Source organism: Polypterus senegalus, chromosome 14 (genome assembly GCF_016835505.1).
Source record: "Polypterus senegalus isolate Bchr_013 chromosome 14, ASM1683550v1, whole genome shotgun sequence".
NCBI lineage: Eukaryota > Metazoa > Chordata > Cladistia > Polypteriformes > Polypteridae > Polypterus > Polypterus senegalus.
This window is the reverse complement of record NC_053167.1, coordinates 85,610,092-85,634,498: the sequence shown is the minus strand read 5'-3', so window position 1 is coordinate 85,634,498 and position 24,407 is coordinate 85,610,092. Positions and strand designations below refer to the sequence as shown.

Here is a 24,407-nt window from a genome sequence, read left to right as displayed (position 1 = left end):
ATGGGCTGGCGCCCTGCCCAGGGTTTGTTTCCTGCCTTGCACCCTGTGTTGGCTGGGATTGGCTCTAGCAGACCCCCGTGACCCTGTAGTTAGGGTATAGTGGGCTGGATAATGGATAGTTGGATGGGTCTTAAAACCTTTAATTATTTGTATTTAATCTTTAAACAGATTGCTGAAGCACTCATATTGTGCATGTACATATGAAAATTGGATAAGTTTACTTATTTGTGAGTAGCAATAAGTTTGAAAAAGGGAGTTTATAAAAAGATACTCTGGGTGAAAAACAGTAAATTCATTATAGGGACTGAAACGTAAGGGGATAAACAGAATCTGCAGTCTTATTAGGTGTAGCTCAAAATGAATACTGTATACTGAATTAATATACTACATGAAAAAAGCAAAAAAACTGCTCTAGAAGCTTGACTTTGTGTACAAAGACACCTTTTCTTTGAGAAACAAACTGCATACACTGAGAAAGGCAGAAAATGTAGGTACATGCACACATGCAAAACCAGCTTAGTAAAAAACAGAATTTTGTAGACAACAGAAACACAAAATGGCGATGATAACATCAGAAGCAGAAAACAGCAAATAATTAAAAAAAATATAATAATAATAATAATACAAAAAAACACTTAATTCCTTACAACATCCAGGCTGACAGTTTAGAAACGTATACATTTCTATCAGCTGACTTGTACATAGATATGGAGTATGTTTGCCTGTGTGCTGTGCATGGTCACCATTATAAAACTGTACAGCGGAAAGAAGTTAAACTGGTAACTAATTTTTACATTTCTAATAGTTCACCAATAACTTTAATTTACTAGTGATTTGAGTGTGATAAAGTACCATTAGTGGCATTACTGAAGTTAAGGCCAATAGAAGAGTAAGCAAACAAGTGAGTTAAAGATTCTCAGTATGAAGCAATTGGAGTTCCTCTGCTCCATGAATCCTCACTTCAAATGATTATTAATAATAAACAGGCAAACATAAATTAGTATACTTTACAAAATATGTCTGGGAACGCTTTTCAGGGTTGGTTCCTGCCAATCCATTATAATGTACATTTAAAGACTTTGTAGTAGTGCAGAAGTACTTAATTAACCTATTACTAACATTGTTGTGATGTTGGAGAGGGGTGAACCTACGGACTTAATACAAACCTGAATCTTGAATATGGGACACTGCAGTTATAAGCTGGCAGTCCTAACCACAATATTGAACCAGAATTGCTGCATTTCCATGCAGATTTCCTCAGCAATCACATTATAGATAGCTGAGATCAAAAGAAAAGGGGATGAATAGAGAATCATCACTAAACTGCCATTTTTTTTTATTACTAGTGAACAGTATAAAAATATAGCAAATATATACAATATGTATTGTAACAGTATATGGTGGTTGTCAACACTGACCCAATCAATTTTTAGCTCATTTCATCACTCTTTTATGTCGCTTACTATTCTTAGAATGATGGCTCAGTTTAGCTATGCTAAAATGGATGTCATGTAACTGGTGTAACGGTGACAGGTGTAGTGACTCACTCACTCAAAATGGCTAATGTGGTGTGAGGCCTCTGAGAATAGTCAGGAAAATAGGCCAGAATTCCCATGTGCCTGCCATGCACCCAAAGGCAGCCTAAGCTCCCAATCTAGTGGCTGCCTTTGGCCTACACCATGCCAAAATGTGTTTTGTTTCAAAAGATAAAAAAATATAAGTAAACTTCAACCCCACCTATAGCCCCGCCTGAGTAAAAGGGGAGTAAACCTGGTAAAAGGAGATTTATTTCACAAAAAAATCTGAAAATTAAACGAAATGCTCAAAAGAGCAGAAAAGAGGCAAAATCAGTTGTCAACATGGCAGTTCTAAGCAAACAATTCCCAAAACTCTATGCAGAAATCAGAATCTTAAAAACAGAAGCAATATAGTCAAAAAGCCAGTAGATACAGGGAAATATCAACACCAAAAAAAAAAAAAATAAATAACTCACCAACTACCAGGCAACTACAATGTACCTTAAGGGACTGCAATCGAAAGGTCTGAGAGCAGTCCATCAGCAGAGAATGTCACCTCTTGGGGAACCACCAAGAAAGCACAAGGAACAAGAAAGAACATACTCTCATAAATATAAACTAAACAATAAAAATGGACAGTTCATTAAAATAAATAACAATATTAGTGTACTGTAAATAATAATAGTTAAAGAAAAATAAAAACATAGATATATAAAAGAAATGTAAGTCGGAGTGGAAACTCTTGCCTTTTTTATATGCTCCTCTGCAGTTGGCGCTGAAGCTGCTGATTTGAAAATGGAATGTCAGCACATACTGCTGCTGACTCTATGCAGATGTCATCTCCAGAGTGATGTAAGAGTATTCAACAATGAACAAGAGGCACTTAGCTTATTATGGACTTTTGTACACTCATCAAAATGTGCCTGATATTGATTCACTACTGATATTAACAAATCAGACATACCAAAAATAAGGTTAAAGGTCATAGTTCAAAATGCTAGCATATTATTAATGTAGATATGTAGCAGGGAAAATACAAAAAGAAAAAAATTGTTCAAATTTGCATAAGGTCAGACTCAAGACTCGTTGATCTTGCAATATTTTAGATGTCTGCTAAGGAAGGTGATTTCCTTCTCATAATAAATTGAGCTGGCTACAGTGAATAAAGTTACCATATAACACTGTCTGAACTGCTGTAATAACTAACCTCTTTAAAAAGTCAGGTTTGGAAAGTTTCTTTAGAAAAATATTACCTATAGGATTCCAATATAACACCTCATAACATTTTCAAACTGACTTAATGCATATCGGGGTTGTAGACCCTATTCATGCAATACTGAGAGCAAACTGTAAACCGACCCTGTGTGAGCCAACAGTCTATGGATTGAATTGTTGATAAAAGAAAGAAAGAAAGAAAGAAATATTTATCTAATAGATTACATTTCAGAAAACAGCCAAATACACAAATTAACAACACCATACTTTGTGTTCTATAATTGTACTCTTGATCAATTGCCAGTACATGGTCACATCTTGTACTGACACTGCTCACCACTCTTAGATATCAGTTGTGGTCTACAGGCACCTTTATAGCTACAAGCTGTGCATTGCACAATGAACATGTCACACTGTGATGTTTGTAGTGATCTTTTTGCACCAGTTTCACATTTGAGTTAGTAGGCAGTTCACACCATGGTTTCCCTGCAGAGATGATTAGCCTGAGTTCGACCAAAGTTAAATAACACAAAAACTGACAGAGCCCACATCACTTGCAAGATTCATTGTCTTATGCAGATGTATTACCAGCAGTGATGGATAACAGACATGATTAATACATATGCTTAGTTTCAGCTGGTCAACAATTAATGTTATGGGTGAATTTTAAGAGGATAGTTAAAAATGTCCTTGTTTTATTCAGTTTCAGCAAATCATTAGAATTAAAAGCGTTCTGATTAATAAAATCTTCTGATCACTAATATCTTTTATTCATCCATTCATTTTATTGCTTTATTTTTTAGATCCTATTAATCCAGCACAGTAACACATTCACTAATCACACACAAAGTCCTTGTTTGGTGCTTTGGTTCTTGCAATATATAACCAGATACATATTTAGTAAGTTTTCATAACCTTCTGCAAATACTTGGGATTGTGCACATCTAGAGTAAAACTCGGCCATAAAATATTGTTAGGCTTTATCTGAGAAGCCAGAAAAAGTCTAGTGATATTTTGGCTGGAGTTTCTCTGTTTCTTTATAAATCATTATGCCTTACATGTGAAAACTAGAAAAACAGAAAGGCAATTTTAAAGGAGAATTCCCTTATTTAACAATTTTAGACATGCAATAAGGTTTTGCAGGATATAATCGGTAGTGTACATGCAGGGAGGCTGATAGGAATGCTTAATGTTGTGTCAGTAGTCCCACACAATTACCAGCCAGACTGGCTGCTGGTTAAATGGAGTGGGTTAAATGCTGTCTCAGTGTGGGAGGGAGCTACAAGCTGAGTAAATCTTCAACAGAGACATAAGGTCAGTGGGAGGATGCTACAGTTAAAGAACTTATTGAGAGCTTTCTTAAATCTGCACCTATATATATATATATATATATATATATATATATATATATATATATATATATATATACAGTGGTGTGAAAAACTATTTGCCCCTTCCTGATTTCTTATTCTTTTGCATGTTTGTCACACAAAATGTTTCTGATCATCAAACACATTTAACCATTAGTCAAATATAACACAAGTAAACACAAAATGCAGTTTTTAAATGATGGTTTTTATTATTTAGGGAGAAAAAATCCAAACCTACATGGCCCTGTGTGAAAAAGTAATTGCCCCTTGTTCAAAAATCACCTAACTGTGGTGTATCACACCTGAGTTCAATTTCCGTAGCCACCCCAGGCCTGATTACTGCCACACCTGTTTCAATCAAGAAATCACTTAAATAGGAGCTGCCTGACACAGAGAAGTAGACCAAAAGCACCTCAAAAGCTAGACATCATGCCAAGATCCAAAGAAATTCAGGAACAAATGAGAACAGAAGTAATTGAGATCTATCAGTCTGGTAAAGGTTATAAAGCCATTTCTAAAGCTTTGGGACTCCAGCGAACCACAGTGAGAGCCATTATCCACAAATGGCAAAAACATGGAACAGTGGTGAACCTTCCCAGGAGTTGCCGGCCGACCAAAATTACCCCAAGAGCGCAGAGACGACTCATCCGAGAGGTCACAAAAGACCCCAGGACAACGTCTAAAGAACTGCAGGCCTCACTTGCCTCAATTAAGGTCAGTGTTCACGACTCCACCATAAGAAAGAGACTGGGCAAAACGGCCTGCATGGCAGATTTCAAGACGCAAACCACTGTTAAGCAAAAAGAACATTAGGGCTCGTCTCAATTTTGCTAAGAAACATCCCAATGATTGCCAAGACTTTTGGGAAAATACCTTGTGGACTGATGAGACAAAAGTTGAACTTTTGGAAGGCAAATGTCCCGTTACATCTGGCGTAAAAGGAACACAGCATTTCAGAAAAGAACATCATACCAACAGTAAAATATGGTGGTGGTAGTGTGATGGTCTGGGGTTGTTTTGCTGCTTCAGGACCTGGAAGGCTTGCTGTGATAGATGGAACCATGAATTCTACTGTCTACCAAAAATCCTGAAGGAGAATGTCCGCCATCTGTTCGTCAACTCAAGCTGAAGCGATCTTGAATGCTGCAACAGGACAATGACCCAAAACACACCAGCAAATCCACCTCTGAATGGCTGAAGAAAACAAAATGAAGACTTTGGAGTGGCCTAGTCAAAGTCCTGACCTGAATGCAATTGAGATGCTATGGCATGACCTTAAAAAGGCGGTTCATGCTAGAAAACCCTCAAATAAAGCTGAATTACAACAATTCTGCAAAGATGAGTGGGCCAAAATTCCTCCAGAGCCTGTAAAAGACTCATTGCAAGTTATCGCAAACGCTTGATTGCAGTTATTGCTGCTAAGGGTGGCCCAACCAGTTATTAGGTTCAGGGGGCAATTACTTTTTCACACAGGGCCATGTAGGTTTGGATTTTTTTCTCCCTAAATAATAAAACCATCATTTAAAACTGCATTTTGTGTTTACTTGTGTTATATTTGACTAATGGTTAAATGTGTTTGATGATCAGAAACATTTTGTGTGACAAACATGCAAAAGAATAAGAAATCAGGAAGGGGGCAAATAGTTTTTCACACCACTGTATATATATATATATATATATATATATATATATATATATATATATATATATATATATATATATATATATAGATTAGACTTTAAAAATCTAAGTTTCCTTTTACAATTTGTAGGATTTATGGAGAAGAATGCGATGATAACAATCTTCTTGATGGAGATGGCTGCTCTAAGCAATGTAAAAAAGAGGAAGGATTCAGTTGTGATGGTATGTTACAGTTTCCAATTCATTAAGGAATTAATATTGTTATTTATGTACATCTGTTTTTGCAATAATCTTATTTACCAAAGCTTCACTTTAACAAATATTGCTGATCTTGACAAAAACCAATATCCCATCCTATGAAGAAATGTTTATTGATTGCAGTATAATACATGTTTTATCTTGTTTGCAATCAGAAGTAAAACAAATGCAAGTTTTTGTACCATGTAAAGCTAATAACAATAGATTAATGCACATATTTTAGTCTCTACACCTCTTCCTGAAATTTGCATAGTGAAATTAGTATTAATCGATGCTTACACAGAAGATGCCAAAAAACTCAGCAAACAATCGAATTGAACCAGAACCCCCACCCCACCTGGTACTCACTTCCTTATCACCCCAAGTTGTCTGAAGGTGCAGCACGCATCCTGGCCAAGTCAGGCATCAGAGTAGCACACAAACCCACGAATAATCTGCGCATGATCCTCTCTAATGCTAAAAACAAGACATCGACAGCAGAAACACGAAACGCAGTTTATAGCATTCCATGCAGTTCTTGCCCAATGATATACATAGGACAAACATCAAAAAGAATTGTAACACATATACATGAACATCGCAATGCCGTCAGAAGAAAGAACTCACGATCATTGATCTATACGCATACTAAATCAACAGGACATACATTTAACTGGGACAATGTACAAGTAAGATTTAAGGCCAGTACTAAAAGTGCCAGAGAGCTGGCTGAATCTTGGCTATCAAGCGAGAACGCCATCAACAGACATTTGGACATAAACCCAGTATATGCAAACTTAAGAAGAACATGTTCATAATAAATAAAACTTTATAACCAATACCCCCCCTCCTGATCACACTGACCTAATTATGCCCCCTCCACCTACACGTAATTTTCGCTATATATTGCCTTTGATTCTTGTAAGTCTAAGCATTATCCTCTGATGAAGGCCCCTGGCAGGGGCTGAAAGCTCAGGAATAAAAATTACTTTTGATACGTGATTCATTTTCTCCCTTTGTGGATCTCCAGCTGCAAATATGCACACCGTATCACAGACCTTCTCTTCCATATATATATTGAAGATATATATATATATATATATATTTCTATAGTACACAAAGGAAAGTCTAAAAAGTGTTAGAGAGTTTGATCAAAAATGTCATTGTCATCTTTAATCACCTATTCCAGTTAAAAGTCATTGAGAGCTGGGGTCTTTTTAACCAACAAGAAAAACAAAACAGGACTTACCAGTGGAGAAATGTATTCAGTTAAGCTTATGACATACAGACTTCACACAGTGGACACCCTCATATAGAATTAAACCTGAGATGCATGGAAAGTTAGATTGAAATATTACCTGCATAGCTATTGTGCTGCACAGTTCAGACTAATTAAACATGAATATGCCAGTACTGTTGAATATAGTACTTAAAGTCTGGAAATGTCCACTTTAGTTAATTGCTGCTTGGGAATGTTCACATGTTCTCTTTCATCTTTCGAATGTTAGCCCTACTGTTTCTATCCCTGCTCCACCATTTATCAAAGCTTGCCTTTTGTTAGATTATATTACAAGGATAACACTGATTGGCTCCTTTTAGCAGCCTAGTGGGCTCTATATATGCATTATTCTATGACCTACTTCAAAAATGCTTTTTATCTGTGCCCCAGAAAAGCGTGTTATTCCATTGTCATAATTGCTTACTTCTGATTTATGGTAATGAGACTGTAGTCCGGGCAAATACCAGAGTGATAATGATGGGACAAACATATTGGCATTTCTGTTAGAGCACTGCAACAGTGATCAAAGCTTAGCCTTAGTGCCATTTAAGGTAAATTATGAAACCGTTTGTCAGAGAAGACAAATGCGACTCTGTATCTGCTACATAGTGGAAGTCATGTAAGCTGTGCAACTAAATGGAGAATGAGACTTTATCGTATTCTCAAAAATGTTTCTCTTATCTTCTAACTTTGTTTGAAACTATCCATTAAAATGTTTTAGATCATTACTTTAAATGATCCCCAAGAAAAGAGACAGAGAGGAGTAAATCTTTCAGCTTCTGTTTCAAGAAATAAACACAGGCACTATTCTTTATGCAGAGTAATCTCACAATGATTACAATAGTAAAATGCACAATTTTCTTTCTGCACGTTGATGCAAGGATGCAAATATTTCAAAATTTTACTATAAACATTTTTGTAATTGAGTTTTCTTTCCTATCAAAGTGATATTATACAGTTGCAAGCAAACATTTCTGGAATTACCTGGATACTTGCATTCATTATTCATAATAATGTGGTATGATCTTCAAGTTAAGTCATTATAATTGATGTACGATCTGTTTAAGCTAATGACAAACAAATAATTGTACTTCTTTTTCTCAATAATACTGAACACATTCTTTATATATTTACAGTCAAGGATTAGAGAAGTATGTGAACCCTTATATTGAGTAACTGGTAGTATTTCCTTTAGCTCCATTCCTCCTTACAAAGCTCTTCTGGTTCATTGATATTTCTCGGAATCTCTTTTCAGGACCTGCTGTAGCAATTCAATTAGGCTGATGTCTGGGCTCTGACAGGCAAATCCAGAACACAAATTTTCTTCTGTTTAAACCATTCTGTTGTTGTTTACTCCTACATTTGAGGTCAATGTCCTGCTACATCACCCAGGCTCTGTTAGACATCAGGTGATGGGCAACAACCCTGACATCCATAATAATGTAATCTGCTCATCAAGTACATCACAATAATAAATGTACAGTGTAGTTCTATTCAATTCTGAACATGTTCTTTAAATATTTATAGTCAAAGGTTAAAAAATGATGTGAACCCTTGTATTGAGCCTTGGGACAAAATGTCTAAAAGAAATTATATAAAATTTATATAAAATTTTCAAGTGAATTGTTCCCTTTATGACAGCATGCAGTCCAGGCCTTAAAGCAGCAGATCTTCAAACATTTATCATACTACATAGTTGGAGTGAATTTTTATTTATTTAGTTAGTGTGAAGCACTTTCCTCTCTCTAAAATGTGGCCGGCTTGTGCTGGCTTGAAACATGCATCATTGCTTCTTTTGGAGAGAACTGGTTTCTCCCATAATGTCCTTCCATTCAGACCATTCTTCTTCTTTTGTGTTTTGTTTTTAAAGCGGATGCTTGAGCTGAGACTTGACAGGTTTGAGTTTTCTGCCGGTCCTTTACTATTACCTTAGAGTCCTTTTTCACTTCCTTCAGTATTACACATTGCCCTCTTCCCTTGATCTTTGCAGGACCTCCCACTCCAAAGCAGTGTCATAAATATTAGCACTTTGTAAATGTTATAATTTTCTTGGGTTAAAGAAATTTGTGTTTTGGACTTATTAATCTATTAATTGTTTTTTCTTTTATCCATGAAGAACTTAGTTTCACTTTTGTTTTGATTTTGAACTTGGTATTTTATTTTATCATCATCTTTTGAAATTATTGCAGCACCATCTTTTTATATTTTAGAGTAGGTCACCATTATTGGTGTTCGTGGTTATGACTAATGGGTCTATGTTAGGGATAACAACCAAGGATGTCACAATGAGTGACATTAATGGCAAGACCCTATTTAAACCAGCATTGTGTGTATAATCTTGTCCAAGTTTGTAGATATTCCTTTTTGCATATGATTTCTTGATTTTTGGAGACTTCTTGTCTTTTACCCACAAGTCTCTAATTTTGGTTCACATTTTGGGTTCTGGTGCTTGTTCATTCTGATTTATGATTATGACTGCCATTTGTGTCTTGACTTTCATTTTCATATCCTAGTTCTTTTTGAGTTGCTCTAGTGCTTGTCAATTTAAAGTATGTCTTCTGGCAGTATAATGTAAGCAGAGTAACAACAGTACTGAATTCCCATCAATTGTATTCAGTTCAACATGCTACAGATTGATGATCACCAAGGACTTTATAAATTCTTTTGTGGTCTTTTACAGCTTTATACCCCTGCAAAAAATCTTTTTGTAATGTTTCCTGATATTTCTTTTGTTCTGGGTATAGTTCACATGAACAGATTTTTTTCTGTGAAGAGTGATCTCAGCCACCAGACTTTGTGAGATTTTTGTATTGGGCATGTCTCCTCCAACACAACACCTCCAGTCTCATGTCATTGATTGGAACACCTGACTAAGGTTAAGTTTCAGAGAAGTTATGCTAGAGGTTCACATACTTTTTCCAACCTGAATTGTGAATGTTTGAATGATATATTTAGAAATGAGAACAAGAAGCAAAACTGTTTGTGCAATATTAGCTAAAACTGAATGTGTTTGTTTATTGTCATTTAATTGAACATCAGACCACATTGTTATGAGTAATTAATGCAGACATTGATGTAATTCCAAAGGGTTTACAAACTCTCTATTTGCATCTGTATATTACTAAACTATTTTAGGCTTGTATAAAGTATACTGTAAAAATGTGGAAATCCCTTCTGAGTTTTTTTTTTTGTCTGCCAGGTGAACCCAGCAGGTGCTATGTGTTTGATGGAGATGGTATGTGTGAACCTTTCGAGAAAGGAACTACAGGAAAAGACTGTGGGTTCTTTACTCCACATGGATTCATCGACCAGTGGGCTGCAGAAGCATATGCTTCTCACCAAGATAACCTGAAATGCCCAGTTACAGCAGTGACAGGAGAGCCCTCACTCAGTCAGGTACTTCTTCGCAGGTCTGGTGGACTGATTGCAGGCAATGTGCTTATTGTTATGATGTCAAGTGCTGTATGGCAAATTGAATACAATTACAGGTTTTCAACAGATATAGATACTTCTTCATGTCTGAATACATGTCAGTTATACTCGGTTTACAGCATTTTCTTATCAAAATGCTTATGAGTAACAGTGCTGAAGTTCTATATGTAAAGCACCTTTATGAGATGTTCAGGTTAGCTTAGCTTTCCTGTTAATAAATTGCTTATAAAAAATTTTCAGTGCACCCTTAGTAAATTACATTTTCTTTTATTTTAGACATGCAAATCAAAGTTTCTGGAAATAAACAGTGGCATGTCACAGTATGCTTGGTTTCCTTGTACTGTCTCAGAAGATGGCTATTTTGATCAAGAGGAGATTGTGTGGCTAAAGGTATATGGTTGTATGCTGAATTATTATATATGTTTGCCTACAAATTATTTAGATAGATAGATAGATAGATAGATAGATAGATAGATAGATAGATAGATAGATAGATAGATAGATAGATAGATAAAACAAATTACTATTTTTAAATGATTCATCTGGTAATTTGCATATTATTATTATTTTAAATTGTATTATTATTTTAAATTGTAATGCAAGCTACAGTATTTTAATGGTGAAGACATATGTGGTAAATGTGAGCAAACATAAGAATTAATTTTTAATGAACTTTTAAATTAATTATAACACAGACATGGCCTCGTGTCACTAAGTGACATTAATACAATAATCACAAATGTTCAGATTAGTATCTTTGAAGTAATTGGCATTTAAATTGGTGCATAAACAATAACTGTTTCACAATACAGTATTACATAGTTTACTACCATTTTTGTCCCACATCTCCCGGCTAATTCCATTGTCAATCAAGTCATGGTCTAACTGAGGAAGCCTCACCCTCAGTATCATCGAAATCAAAGCACATGAAGGGTGTTTCTCTACTTCTCCCTCCATCTTCCAACAGTGATGGGGGACAGGCGATGGGTGTAGGGGCTGACCTGTCCTGGAAGTGTCATGTTCAGAACCTGCATGTTGGCAGCTTGTGCAAGAAGGTAGTTCACTGAATGAAATGGTAGCGTTCATGTTCAACAGTTACACAAGTGTTAAAGAAGTCCTATTAAGGGAAGCATTAAGCAAAGCCCACCCCATTCAATTTGCATAGATTACCACATTCAGGAAGAATTGTTGTCTATGTGGTTTGAATAGTGTACATAAGAAACGGACATCCTTTCAGCCAGTTCTTCTTGGATCATGGAATGTCAGAACTTTGCTTGATTTGAAGAGAAACAACAGTCCTGAAAGACAAACTGCCTTTGTCAATCGTGAACATCAGTGCCACATTATCAACATTGCAGCTCTGAGCAAAATGAGACTCTCAGATGAAGGAAACCTCCAAGAAGCTGGAGCAGGCTACACTTTCTTTTGGAAAGGCAGACCCACCAAGGAACCCTGTACTCATGATGTAGGATTTGGAGGAGTTGCCTTTGAGGCAACTCAATGGGCAATCGAAGAAGACAAAAGAGAGCGCTGTAAATGTAGTGTTGCTAACTTTGTTACTGACATAAATCCAGCTGCATTCACAAATCAAGTATGTAGCCAGCACATCACCTCCAGAATTGGCTTGACTGCACACAAGAAGATTCATCAACAGGTCCGAAACAGAGGAACAAATCCTTGGACTGAGGAATGCCGATGATGATGATGTTTTTGAGGGTGTGTGAAGAAAACCAGAGGACCTAGAGAAGAGCTGACCCAAACACAGGGAGAATATGATATTAAAAACCAGGCATGAGATTCAGCCCCAGGGTGCTTGATACATAGGATAATAGTGCTAAGTACTGTGCCACTGTGATGCCTCCAATACATTATTAATTTAACTAATTTACTCACCATCTAAAATATGAATCTAATCTACATACAGAAAATAATTACATAGTTAATTCATTGAACTATAGTCAGTAATTCCTTGTTAACATAATTTTAAAATTCCATAATGTGTCAGTGACAGTAAAAATAAAACAATGAAAAAGAAAAAAAGAAAATTCTGTTGAATATAAGTGGTTATCTGTATATAAACAATACATGTACTGTATGAAAATAACATTTTTGTTACTTACATTATACTTTTTCAGTATACGAACATTTCCTTTGAAATCCCCAATGCAACAGAAGGATTTGTGTATTAATTAGACATAGGGTCTATAGACAAAAAAATGATAAAAAGTCAGCCCAAGACAGAATGCATTTTTCCTCACTTAAAGTAAAACACTGGATAGTTCAGTTTATAAATCAAATTGTGTATTACACAATGCTGTGTTCAATCTGGTTATTAGAAATATTCTATAGATTAAGCTCTTCCTAAAAAAGTTTTAGCTTTGCCTTTACCTTATACTCAAATGAAGTACAGTTTTGAGCTGCATATCAAATAGCGTTAGGTTGTCATGGATTCTTACAATTTTAGAGTAACACTGGAGGTAGCATTATTGCTCTATCCTGTCCTGATCATTTTTACATTACTAGATAACTCGCCTGCTGTTACAAAAGGAAAGTGATGCATTATTTCAAATTGGAAAACAATAATGAGTATATGTAATCTGGAACAACTCAGAAATTTGTCTGTAGCCCTGCAGTCCTTTTCTTCCTTTGAAGCTTTGTTAGAAATCATTGACCCTACTTGATCCTGTACACTCTCTAGCCTTTATCACATTATGTGTAACATTAACTTTTTCTCTTCTCTCTTCTTTTCCTTCCCTTTATATCTTATTTTTTTCCAATGTTTAGGAATTAATATGATTAATGTGTACGGTAGATAATATATTCAGTAAGTATATATTTGAAAGTAGACAGTTAACTTGAAAGATATTGTAACATATGCTACTTCTTTTGGAATTTTATAAAAACATTTTAAAACAATCTAGATTTAAATCTCATAAAAGCAATAGTCTATTGAATTTTTCTTTCATTCCTTTTTGTTTTAGGTGTGTTTCTCACGTCCTGCAGTGGCAACCTCCATTATTGTTTACCTTGCATCAGATGGTTTAATGCTTGGAGATCAAAGCAGGAAAACAGTATCCATCCAAATTGGTGACACTCAGGGGGAAAACCATACCTTAGGTACAATCTGTTGGTGTTATTGAAATCTAATTTTGTTTTCTTTGTTGGCACTTCCATACTTAAATGTGAGACTTGGATATGAAAACATTCACAGAAGTCTTAGGAGATATTTTTTATGTTGCCAAAACATGATTTAAGCAGGGAATTAGGGTAATGTAGGGGAAAACAGTAATTGACTTTAAAATCATCATTGGTATTTAAGACTTCTGTGTCCATTGTTACTATCTGTGGCTGAAAAAATATGTAGAGGATGTAGCTTCCATTGTTTAATATTATCATCCATCACTGATAAATGTCTTAAATACGAAGCATTCCGATTCTACTTTCCATTATGGTGTAGTGATTAAGGCACTGGACTCTGCACCTCATGTAGGCATTCAATTCCTGCCTCCAACTCACCATGTGACCCTAAGCAAGTCACCTGACCTGTCTAAGCAGCAATAGTAAAAAGTGTATTTAAGCAATTGTACTTTGTCATAAATATTTAATTAAAGTTGGATAAAGACTTCAGTCAAACATAAAGTAACAAATACAGCTGTTCAAGTTTTGGCTCACAGTTTAATAAAATGTACACTATAACTTGATAATGAATACTTATGTTTAGTCTCTTGCAAAAAGTAATGCATATAAACATTTATTAAAGTTGAATGAAATGCTAGGTATGTTCTGTGTAAATGTATCTTTATCATAATTGAGGATGCACTGCAAAGGTCTTTGTAACATACAATTTTACTAACAGAGTACATTCACTGTATTAGTCATGTGTCACTCTATATAGTCATTTACCTTAGTAATTCTATGAAGTTAACATATTTCCAGAATTAAAGCTACGCTCAGTTTTGTATTAGAATCAATAGGAGATGCTGATGAGGTATAAAGGGCTCGATTACATTTTCATGATTGGCCTTTCATCATAGTTCTTATTAAATGTCTGCACCATAAGTTCTTAAGTGTGCACAAAGTACAATAATCCTGTGGTCTGACTTTTTGATTGCAATTGTTTGGTAAGATTCATGTTGGTATTGTGATCCTAGATTTCAATGATTTGCATCAATCGCTTGCATTTGTGCCTTCTGGAGTAATAATCTAAAGTGGTATTTTGAAACATTATGATTTGCTCAGATGGTTTTAGACTGCTAGTATATATAGACTTTCTACTGTGCTTTGAAATTGTATTTATAGCACAAAACCTGTTTTTTTATATGTATTCATTTACTTCTTTATGTATGTATTTATGCTTCTTTTCAGGTTCATACGAGCTTTCATGCCATCAAAACCCTCTCATTGTGAATGTGACCCATAATTTGATTCTTCCATTTTTTCAAACGGCCTCAGTGCTGCTGAAATTCTCTTCTCCCCTTGTCGCTGTCTCAGCTGTGGCACTTCGCACCTCATCCCAGTTTTCTGCCCTCACCATGAACGGGTGCGCTGTGGGTGTGGCCTTCAATCAACAAAGACAGATGTACTAACTTGTAACTAATTCTTCTCAACTCGCAGGGGAATCTTTGTGTAGATGTATTATTTTTCTTAGTTGCATTTCTGTAGATATTTTTGGAGTTATATTATGTACGTCTATAGTTTGAATTCATGATGACAGAAATCATCCGACTACAATGTATAAAAGAGGTGAAACAGTAGGATATAATTTTTTAGGTTTAAGCAATCATGTTTCTGGTTAAAACGTATTAGCAGGTTTCTAAATTTGAATTACCCCTTTGTAGTATGGTGCATGGCCAGGCTGATAGGATAATGGTTAGGGCTGCTTCCTTATAATTCTAATATTCTGGATTTAAACCCTACTCCCAGTTGTTGTTTGTGTGGAGTTTGCACTTTTACTGAGTTCTACTCTTGGCTTTCTAGTTTTCTTCTATAAGATGTTGAAGTATGAGATTAATTGGCAGTTCTAAGCTGATCTGTGTGAGTGTTAATGTATGCATGTGCGGACAACAGACTGGCACTTTGTCCAGATGTTGTGTCCAATGCTGCTGACATGGACTGTGGTCCTCTCAATTGTGAACTGAATATGGATGAAATGTTATGTATGATATGTGTGGATGAGTGGCTTACAGTTCCAGAGCCTCCAGTTCAGTTCCTGGCTCGATCATTGTCTGTGAGGAGTTTCTACTTTCTCCTTCTGTCTGCTTGGTTTCCTTCTACGTCCCAAACATGCACATATTGGTGACTCTAATTTAGCCCAGCATGCATCAGTGTGGAAGCTTTAATAAATATGCCTGTAAATGACTGTACATTCTTAATTCTTTCAAAATAGGCTCTTGTTACTGTTGATTCCGTAATGAAAAATATAGGTTCAGAAAAATGATTGTATGGTTTAATATTGGTGTTTGTGTGTCTATGTAAAAAATGATGTGTTTTAGAAAATTGATTAACTTTAGGTAGGACAGTGTAGCCATGTGTATGACTGCATCCTCCAGCTTCTCAGAGCTTGGTTTGATTTGTAGAAGGCTGTCCTCACTTTGGAATAAGCTCCCCGTGCTGACATGTGCTTCCCTCTGGGACTCCATTTTCCTGCTACTGTTCAAAAACCTGCTGAGCTTCATTAACATAATGATTTGTAGCCAGACTTTATGCATATATATAGTGTAACATCATTTTATGACAAAATGAAGATTTACTAACATTTTCAAGTGAAAGCAGCCTAAAGTGTCCACACAATTTATGAGTTCTGCTGAATATATGTGTCTTATACAGGAAACAGAACAAAAAAGAAGAAGCAGATCTTCCATATTGTTAACCCATTTTATCGTAATTCTTATTGGTATAAAATTTTTCATAAATGACATGGTTGATTATTTGTACTTGTATTGTATTCCTTGGCTCAAATTATGATTTACATTTGCACATTTTAAAATGCCACAAATTTTTTCATTAATACACCTATATACTACATAAATAAATATTTATTTCTGATGATTGCCAAGTATTTGGCCATTCATTATTATCATTATCATTATTATTATTATTATTGATGTCACACCAGATTCAGGATACATGCAGTGCATGAGAGGACCTTTAATGACTATAAAACGTTAACAGTTAAATTCAATATTGACTAATGTTTAACAATTTGGTTTTCTTCCATAAAGAACATGCATCCAGCTATTTTAGAGAATACAGTACATATTTTGTCTCTAAATTTTTATAAATAAAATTACTCTAAATAAATAAAGGCAGTAAATAGGATACAACTATTACCCTCATTCTGCAGTTATATGTAAATCTACCACTCTCCCGTACCTGTCACTATGGAATTCAAATATAAGAACAGAAAGATAAAACAATTCAAACTGGAATAACCTAAAAGAAAGAGGTGCCTCCAGTAATGGCACACACTTCTGCAATTTGCAAAACTAAATGGAAGGAAATCCTTTTTCTAACCATCAGGTCTGCATTTAGTAGTCCATTATGAAGGCTGAATGCATGCTGTAAATTTTAATGAATCCCGCTCCAAATTTCTATACAAATTATACACTCTTTCGAATTTAAAGCACATATTTTCTTTACATTTACATTTAAATTTATTTGCTTAGCAGACACTTTTATCCAAAGTGATTTACAAAAGAGGTCAGCGTAATTGAGTAACATCAGTCTGGGAACAAGTGCAGCAGGGCAAGGTTACAAAACTGATTATTCCAACTAAAAAGCTCAAAACAAAATTTAAGCTAGTTACAATTCTGAGATTTACAAAACAGCTATCAGTTAGACAGAAATTTACCAAACAAGAGACTCTTCTGGAACATACTGAGGGAGTCAGAGTTTCGAATGGAGATGGGCAGCCAGGAGCTACAGATGAAAAGAGTCTGGATTGAGATTTGATACCACGCAGAGATGGCCGCACTAGAAGCCATTCATCAGCAGATCTGAGTGGTTGAGAAGGAATAGAAGACCTCACGGGTGTCTCCATATACGTATAGGTGCAGACCCACTGACTACACTGTAGGCAAGCTTCAATGATTTGAACTTAATATGTGTCACGACAGGGAAAAAAACTAAAAATCAAACAATAATGACTTGAAACTTCTATCCTGCATATTACTAAACTGTAGTTTTAAAATATATGGGACAAAACAAAATACTTCAAAAAGTTTCACAATTCCCACAATGTACAAGCCTGTTTGATTTTTTTGCATAGTTGTTTTTATTTGTTGTTTTTCTAGTTTCCAATCAGTTAGGTTTTCTCACAATTTTTGATAGATAAGTCCTGAATAATAATGACATTGGAAAAGTGCTGGCAACAATTTTTAATTTAGTGTATTTTCACAAAGCAGTTAGGACTCCTTTCTTCAGTTATATAAGGCAAAATCAAAAAATAAAGTCCTGCTCTGATGTGCAATAACACATTACTGATATATTTGTTTTAGCTTTTTAAAATGTAACCTTGCTACCTACCACCAAGTTTGAAAAAGCATAAGGGGTAAACAGAGTGGTCAGGCCAAATTATTGAATTTCACATGTCTTTAAAAATAACATCAGGTAAGATGAGATGAGTGACAATATATAATACAACACAACATTCATTTGTATTTTTCCACACTTTGAGGCAGTATTTGCAGGTAGTATGCACTGTAAAATTCACTTGCTCTATTTCACTGGTCAAGCAGGAAAACATAAGCCTGGAAAAAGCTCTGCATTTTGTATTCAGAGAGCTTAAAACTTCACCTGTCTACTTAGCATCAGATAACTGCACAGATGTCTGTCTTATGGCAGAAATGGAAAGTCAGAACATCGACACCCCCACCGCATTTAAACTTGGCCAAGCCTGGCAACAGTGACAGTAATAATAAGACCCAAACCTGTATAAGCACTTCTTTCATTAAAGTCTGGGTCTAGATCAAAAACCAGATGATGTGCAGAGACATTTTATATACTAAGAGGAAAATGTATTGTATAAGCACACAAGTCCAAGGCATTTTCAAATAAGAGGTTCAACCCTTTTTATCTTGTTGTTGTTTAAATCTCAATTTGTACTCTTCTCTCAAAATAAAAGAATTGAAATGAAAAAAAAAATTAGTGCAGAATAAAGAAATGGAAAAAGAGAAAACTACTTACAAGCAAACAAAACTCAAAGAGAGACTCAATGCTTGCAAGGCAGATTGCACAGAGTTAAGCATTACGATTACGATTACCTGCTTCTGATACATTCTGAAACATTTCAGGTTTGGATGGTATCACACAGTAATGCAGGCACCACGCAATTGAGACAGGGTGTCCACAAGTTATGAGATGCCTACCAGCACACTCAGAACAGAACATTTCGGTGTTTGCAAATATCAAGTTAGCCAGTACTGGCCACCCTCTGTTTGAACACAAAACATTTGCTTGTGCAGGAGTTGAGAGCACGGGTGAAGAGTGATGGAAGTCCATTTCTTTGAATTGAACACAGCTTCACCAGTGTTCAGTCTTGCAAGTCAATAATTTTTTTCACTTCTGATGAGCGTCTTTATGTCACTGTCACCAAAGGCTAAACTGAACAATAATCAGAAGCGAGGCACTTAACTTTACTAACTTGTTTGATTGTCATGTGATGAACTTTAAACTAATATTAAACAAGATTGCCTGTTAGAGTATTATTTTTTGACTGGTGTTCTCTTTTTCCAGTTGCATGCACAGGTCCTGCAGTACTGAGAAGTGCAGCCCTATTGAGTTAAAACATGCATCAGTGAACTGCACCTCTGAGAAAGAGTCGCATCTTAAGTGTTCAGTGACCTGTCATCCAGGTTTCAAGCTTGAAGTAGTAGGGAAAAAGCATGTCCATCCTAAGAAGGTTAGTTGTCTGACAAATTAACTTTATGTGTGAAACAACTTGTATCTTTTCACTTATAGCATTATTTTATGTATCATTTATTGAGCAAATAAGTGTATTCTTGTAACAGTAAATGCACCTCCTATGAAGAATAAAAAATTTGGATGGCGTTTTCTCTCGCCTGGATGCAGGTCACCGGGGTCCCCCTCTGGAGCCAGGCCTGGAGGTGGGGCTCGATGGCGAGCGCCTGGTCACTGGGCCTGCACCCATGGGACTTGGCTGGGCACAGCCCGAAGAGGCAACGTGGGTCCCCCTTCCCATGGGCTCGCAGTGTGAGTTGGGTGGTGGCCGAAGGCGGGGACCTTGGCAGCCCGATCCTCGGCTACAGAAGCTGGCTCTTGGGACGTGGAATGTCATCTCTCTGAAGGGGAAGGAGCACAGCTTGGACTCTGGAACCAATCTCCTTGAGAGGGGTTTGACTCTCTACCACTGTGGAGTTGCCCCCAGTGAGAGGTGCAGAGCGGGTGTGGGCATACTTATTGCCCCCCGACTTGAAGCCTGTTCATTGGGGTTTACCCTGGTGGATGAGAGGGTAGCCTCCCTCTGCCTTTGGGAGGGGGGAATGGGTCCTTACTGTTGTTTGTGTGTATGCGCCGAACAGCAGTTTGGAGTACCCACCCTTTTTGGAGTCCCTGGAGGGGGTGCTAGAGGGCATACCTTCTGGGGACTCCCTCGTATTGCTGGGAGACTTCAATGCTCAGGCAATGAGACCTGGAAGGGCGTGATTGGGAGGAATGCCTCCCACCCCAACCGATCTGAACCACAGCAGTGTTTTGTTATTGGACTTCTGTGCTCATCATGGATTGTCCATAAAGAACACCATGTTCAAGCAATGTAGAATCACTCTCAGGAAAAGACCATGGATAAAAATCAGATAATAAAATTTGCCATCTCTAATCATCCACAAAGGAAGAGCCAGGTGGCACAATGATTAAAGCTGTTCCCCTTACAGCTCAGGCATCCTGGATTTGAATACCACCATGTCCTGTCTTTGTTTCTGTGGAGTCTGTCTGGGTTTTTCTCAGGATGATTCCACATCACAAAGATGTGTGCATTAAGTTATAGGTAATTCTGAGTTATTTGAGTTTGACTGTGGTGGACTGCTGGCCTGTTCTGTCTTCTATGTAATGCCACTGGGATAGGTTTCTGCCAAATGTGACCCTGAATTGGATTTTTTTTTGTGTGAACAATTTGTCTGAATGTTATGTTATTATCACTTTAAACAGCTTGCAAGAGAATTGCTACCAGATATGGAGAAAAATATGAAAACTATCTGTGCTGTAGACATCAATGTCAACATTTGCAGTACACCATGCAATGTGTGTGTCTCTGTTATATGCCATTTGGTACGGGATTCATAAAAGGAGTGTTAACATTGTTAAAAATGACAAATACAATGCATTTTTAAAAATAAAAATGATTGTGATGCGCCATCTTTTGGAATGACAAAGACATAGCAATCAGAATAACACACAGACAGGCACTTATCCTTTTATTAAGGTGAATGACAAAATGGGATTTCCTGAAGTTACTAAGTTTTATGAAGTAGCATCCATACTGTACATCTAATTGTGATAAAAATACTAAAACTCTTTTTTGCATTTTGGTCTCATCAATATGTCATTGGAGACTGCTTAAATTCTGCTAGAGCTGGTAAACAAATAGATGAGAACAAAGTCAAAACGCTGCAAGAGTCAAAACCAAAATGACTGATGACCATGTGACTAAACAAAATACATCATCAAACCTTAATGTGGGGCAGGAAATTGGTGTAGTGGTAGTGCTGTGGCAATGAAGTAAGGGATCAGAGTTCTCTTCCTGTGTCATCTCTACATGGACTGTGCATGTTCTCACCATGTCTGCAAAGACTTCTTCCCGCTGTACAAAGACATGCAGGTTAGGTGAATGGGCAATGCTAAATTGGCCCTGGTGTGTGTGTGTAGTTGCCCAGTGATGGACTGGCACATTGTCCAGCGTTTGTTCCTGCCTTGCGCCCTATGTTAACTGGGAAAGGCTCTAGCAAAACTACACGACAAAACGTAAGGTAAGATGAAAAGTCAAAAACCAGGATTTCAAACAGACAGGCATTAACGAATTGTTTTGAGGCTGTATTCACAATTTCAGTACAGTAATGGGGCTCAGCATTTTTAATAACAGAAGTTGAAAAATATTCACAAAAATAGAGAAGAGGCAAAATGTGAAACCTCTGATCTAACACAAAACAATGCAAGTTCCTTGTACTGTATTTAAGAACATAATCAAAGATAGAAAAAGAAAAAACAAGGTAGTAATAAAAATAAGCAAAAATGAGGTTTTGATAAAATATAACTTTTTCTGTTGTTTGTTTTTTTAGAGAGATATTACCATTGAGTGTGCATATGGAACCTGGAATCAGGCAGTGACTTGCAGCCCAATTGATTGTGGACATCCTGATGTCTCCCATGTCTACTATGCATCATTTTCATGTCCTGGAGGGACCACATTTGGAAAACGTTGCTTCTTTACCTGTAACTCACCAGCTAAGCTACAAGGTGCAAACATAAAATTATTTTGAACTCTTTATGTTCCTGCGTGGAATTTGCATGTTCCCCCCGTGTCTGCGTGGGTTTCCTCCGGGTACTCTGGATTCCTCCCACAATCCAAAGACATGCAGGTTAGGTGCATTGGCGATTCTAAATTGTCCCTAGTGTGTGCTTGGTGTGTGTGTGTGTGTGTGCCCTGCAGTGAGCTGGCGCCCCAGACCTGGGATTTGTTCCTGCCTTGTGCCCTGTGTTGCCTGGGAGTGGCTCCAGAAGACCCCTGTGACCCTGTGTTAGGATATAGCGGGTTGGATAATGACTGACTGTTTATGTTATCTAAATTACTCCTAATTTGTGTCTTAAAGGTACAGTAGTTACTTTACTTACAATATTTCTAACAAGTCAAAGTGCTATGCTGCAGACAGACCATGGTTAGAATTTCAAATAACAGGTTTTACTGAGGTTTGTAGTAAACTGCTTTTAAATTCTGTTCACCAAGTAATACAGTTCCCATTTATTAGATGGCTAAATAACAAAAATTAAAAACTTCATTGTAAACACAATATTTTCCTTGTATCTCAGTTTATATTACTGTTTGTTGTATGCTTTTACAGCATATCTAAATATATTCTTTATATACAGTATGAGCGTAGACAATTTTTGTCCATTCTGTGGGTGAAATATTTTTTTGATTTTTTTTTGTATGTGCTTTGACCCTTTAGAATTCATGGACCTGTGTCCACATCCATTTAAATATAAAGCTCAAACTTTGTACATTTTTTTTTTTATGTAATGTTTCAGATATCAATGATTTAGAAAACACCTCATAAAACATATAATTATTTTAAGAGCAATTTTTCTATTTCAAAGATGTGAGCAATGCAAAGGACCTCAAATTAAGACCAGGGGGGGCCACTGTGTTCCAAATAATATCTATTATTGATTGGACTCCTGCATTAAAAAAATATGCCGTTATTTTCCTGTTTCAATCCAGAAACTGAAATTCGGAATTTGTTAAATTTTTATTAGAGTGTAGCAAACATGTATCTGTTAAAAAGAAATTCATTAGCTTTATCTTTATTTTAAAATTACACTAAGAGTTTTTAAATTAAATGTAATGTTATTTAAGTAGATGCTTCCCTTTAGCATTTAGTTTCATGAATTCAAAAGCAGTTGACAGAACATACATGCAAGGATTTGAGACTATGGCAAAATACACATCTTGCAAAATTTCTCAGACAGGACAAAAGAGAGTCAAATAAGATATAAGATTAATAATCATCATAACAGTTTAGGACAGAATGGTGGTGTAGTGTTAGGACTCCTACCTTACTGATCCAGTGTTCTAGGTTGTAGTCCTGAACTCTCGGTCTCAACATGTTTAATAGGATTTTTTTCCAGGTTCTCCAGTTTTCCTCTGACATCCCGAAGATATTTGTGTTAGGTGCTTCTAGACTGGTTCTGCAGGAGTGTGGATGTGTAAGTGAGTTGCATCCTGTTCAGAATTGCTTCCTGCATTGCACCCAGCGTTACCAGGATAACTGTGGACCTCTGTAACCCTGAATTGAAGTAATTTAGTTTGAGTATGTTATAATAATAATTTATACAGTCTCAGTCTAAAATACAAGGATGCAATACAAATAGAACACAAAAGAGTAAACACATAAACAAATGAAAAGATAACAGTAAAAACCATAAATAATAAAAACTTTATACAAGGGCTATAGTAACAATTAAAAGTAAGTATGACTCACTTTTGGTGAAACTTTTATAAGGAAAACCTGCAGCCTTATGGCCCCCCAGGCTTGATCTTGAAATACCGAATGGGAGTAGTGATCATAGCACAAAGTTAAACGAATATGGTTTCACATGCTCAAAGTATATAATGGTACTGATTTTCATGTGGCTATGTGCCAAAAGACATAAACAGTGTGTCTCAAATTTCATCTGTATAAGCATGCAGGAGGCAAAGAAAACTGCAGACAGGTGCAAAGAGGGGGAAAAAAACTTGAAAATACCAGTAAAGCTGAATCAGTCTGAGTGATGAAAGCCAGAATTATTTAATATATGTCTGAAGGCTGGCAGTACATAATGGAACATAATGCACTTGATAAATAAAATGAACAGGGTATATTGAAGTAAAAGCTGCATTTTAAAATGTCATTTTTTCTGTCCTGTTCTGTAGTTAGTGTGTAATGGTTAGCCCTACATATACCTGTTTTCATCCTAAACGTATGTGTGAGATGAATTATTGATTCT

At 36.2% G+C, this 24,407-nt stretch overlaps 1 protein-coding gene and 1 long non-coding RNA gene across 3 annotated transcripts in view; one reads left to right on the top strand and one right to left on the bottom strand.

Moving 5' to 3' along the window:
* The window catches only part of pappa2 (pappalysin 2), a 240,372-nt gene that overhangs the window by 125,665 nt on the left and 90,300 nt on the right, over positions 1-24,407 (top strand). The window contains exons 10-16 of one of the 2 annotated variants that reach the window (XM_039735653.1): positions 5,874-5,965; positions 10,459-10,655; positions 10,968-11,081; positions 13,673-13,808; positions 15,057-15,231; positions 19,425-19,590; positions 21,983-22,160. In XM_039735653.1, the coding sequence (XP_039591587.1) occupies positions 5,874-5,965; positions 10,459-10,655; positions 10,968-11,081; positions 13,673-13,808; positions 15,057-15,231; positions 19,425-19,590; positions 21,983-22,160 (1,058 nt within the window). Of the gene's footprint in view, positions 1-5,873; positions 5,966-10,458; positions 10,656-10,967; positions 11,082-13,672; positions 13,809-15,056; positions 15,271-19,424; positions 19,591-21,982; positions 22,161-24,407 lie in introns of both variants that reach the window. The other variant, XM_039735652.1, reaches the window with a different exon arrangement.
* LOC120514984 lies at positions 11,332-23,980 on the bottom strand. The gene is made up of 4 exons (XR_005630562.1): positions 23,903-23,980; positions 23,477-23,707; positions 12,812-12,893; positions 11,332-12,441 (listed from the first exon to the last, which is right to left on the bottom strand). It is a non-coding gene; the product is annotated as an uncharacterized LOC120514984 (long non-coding RNA).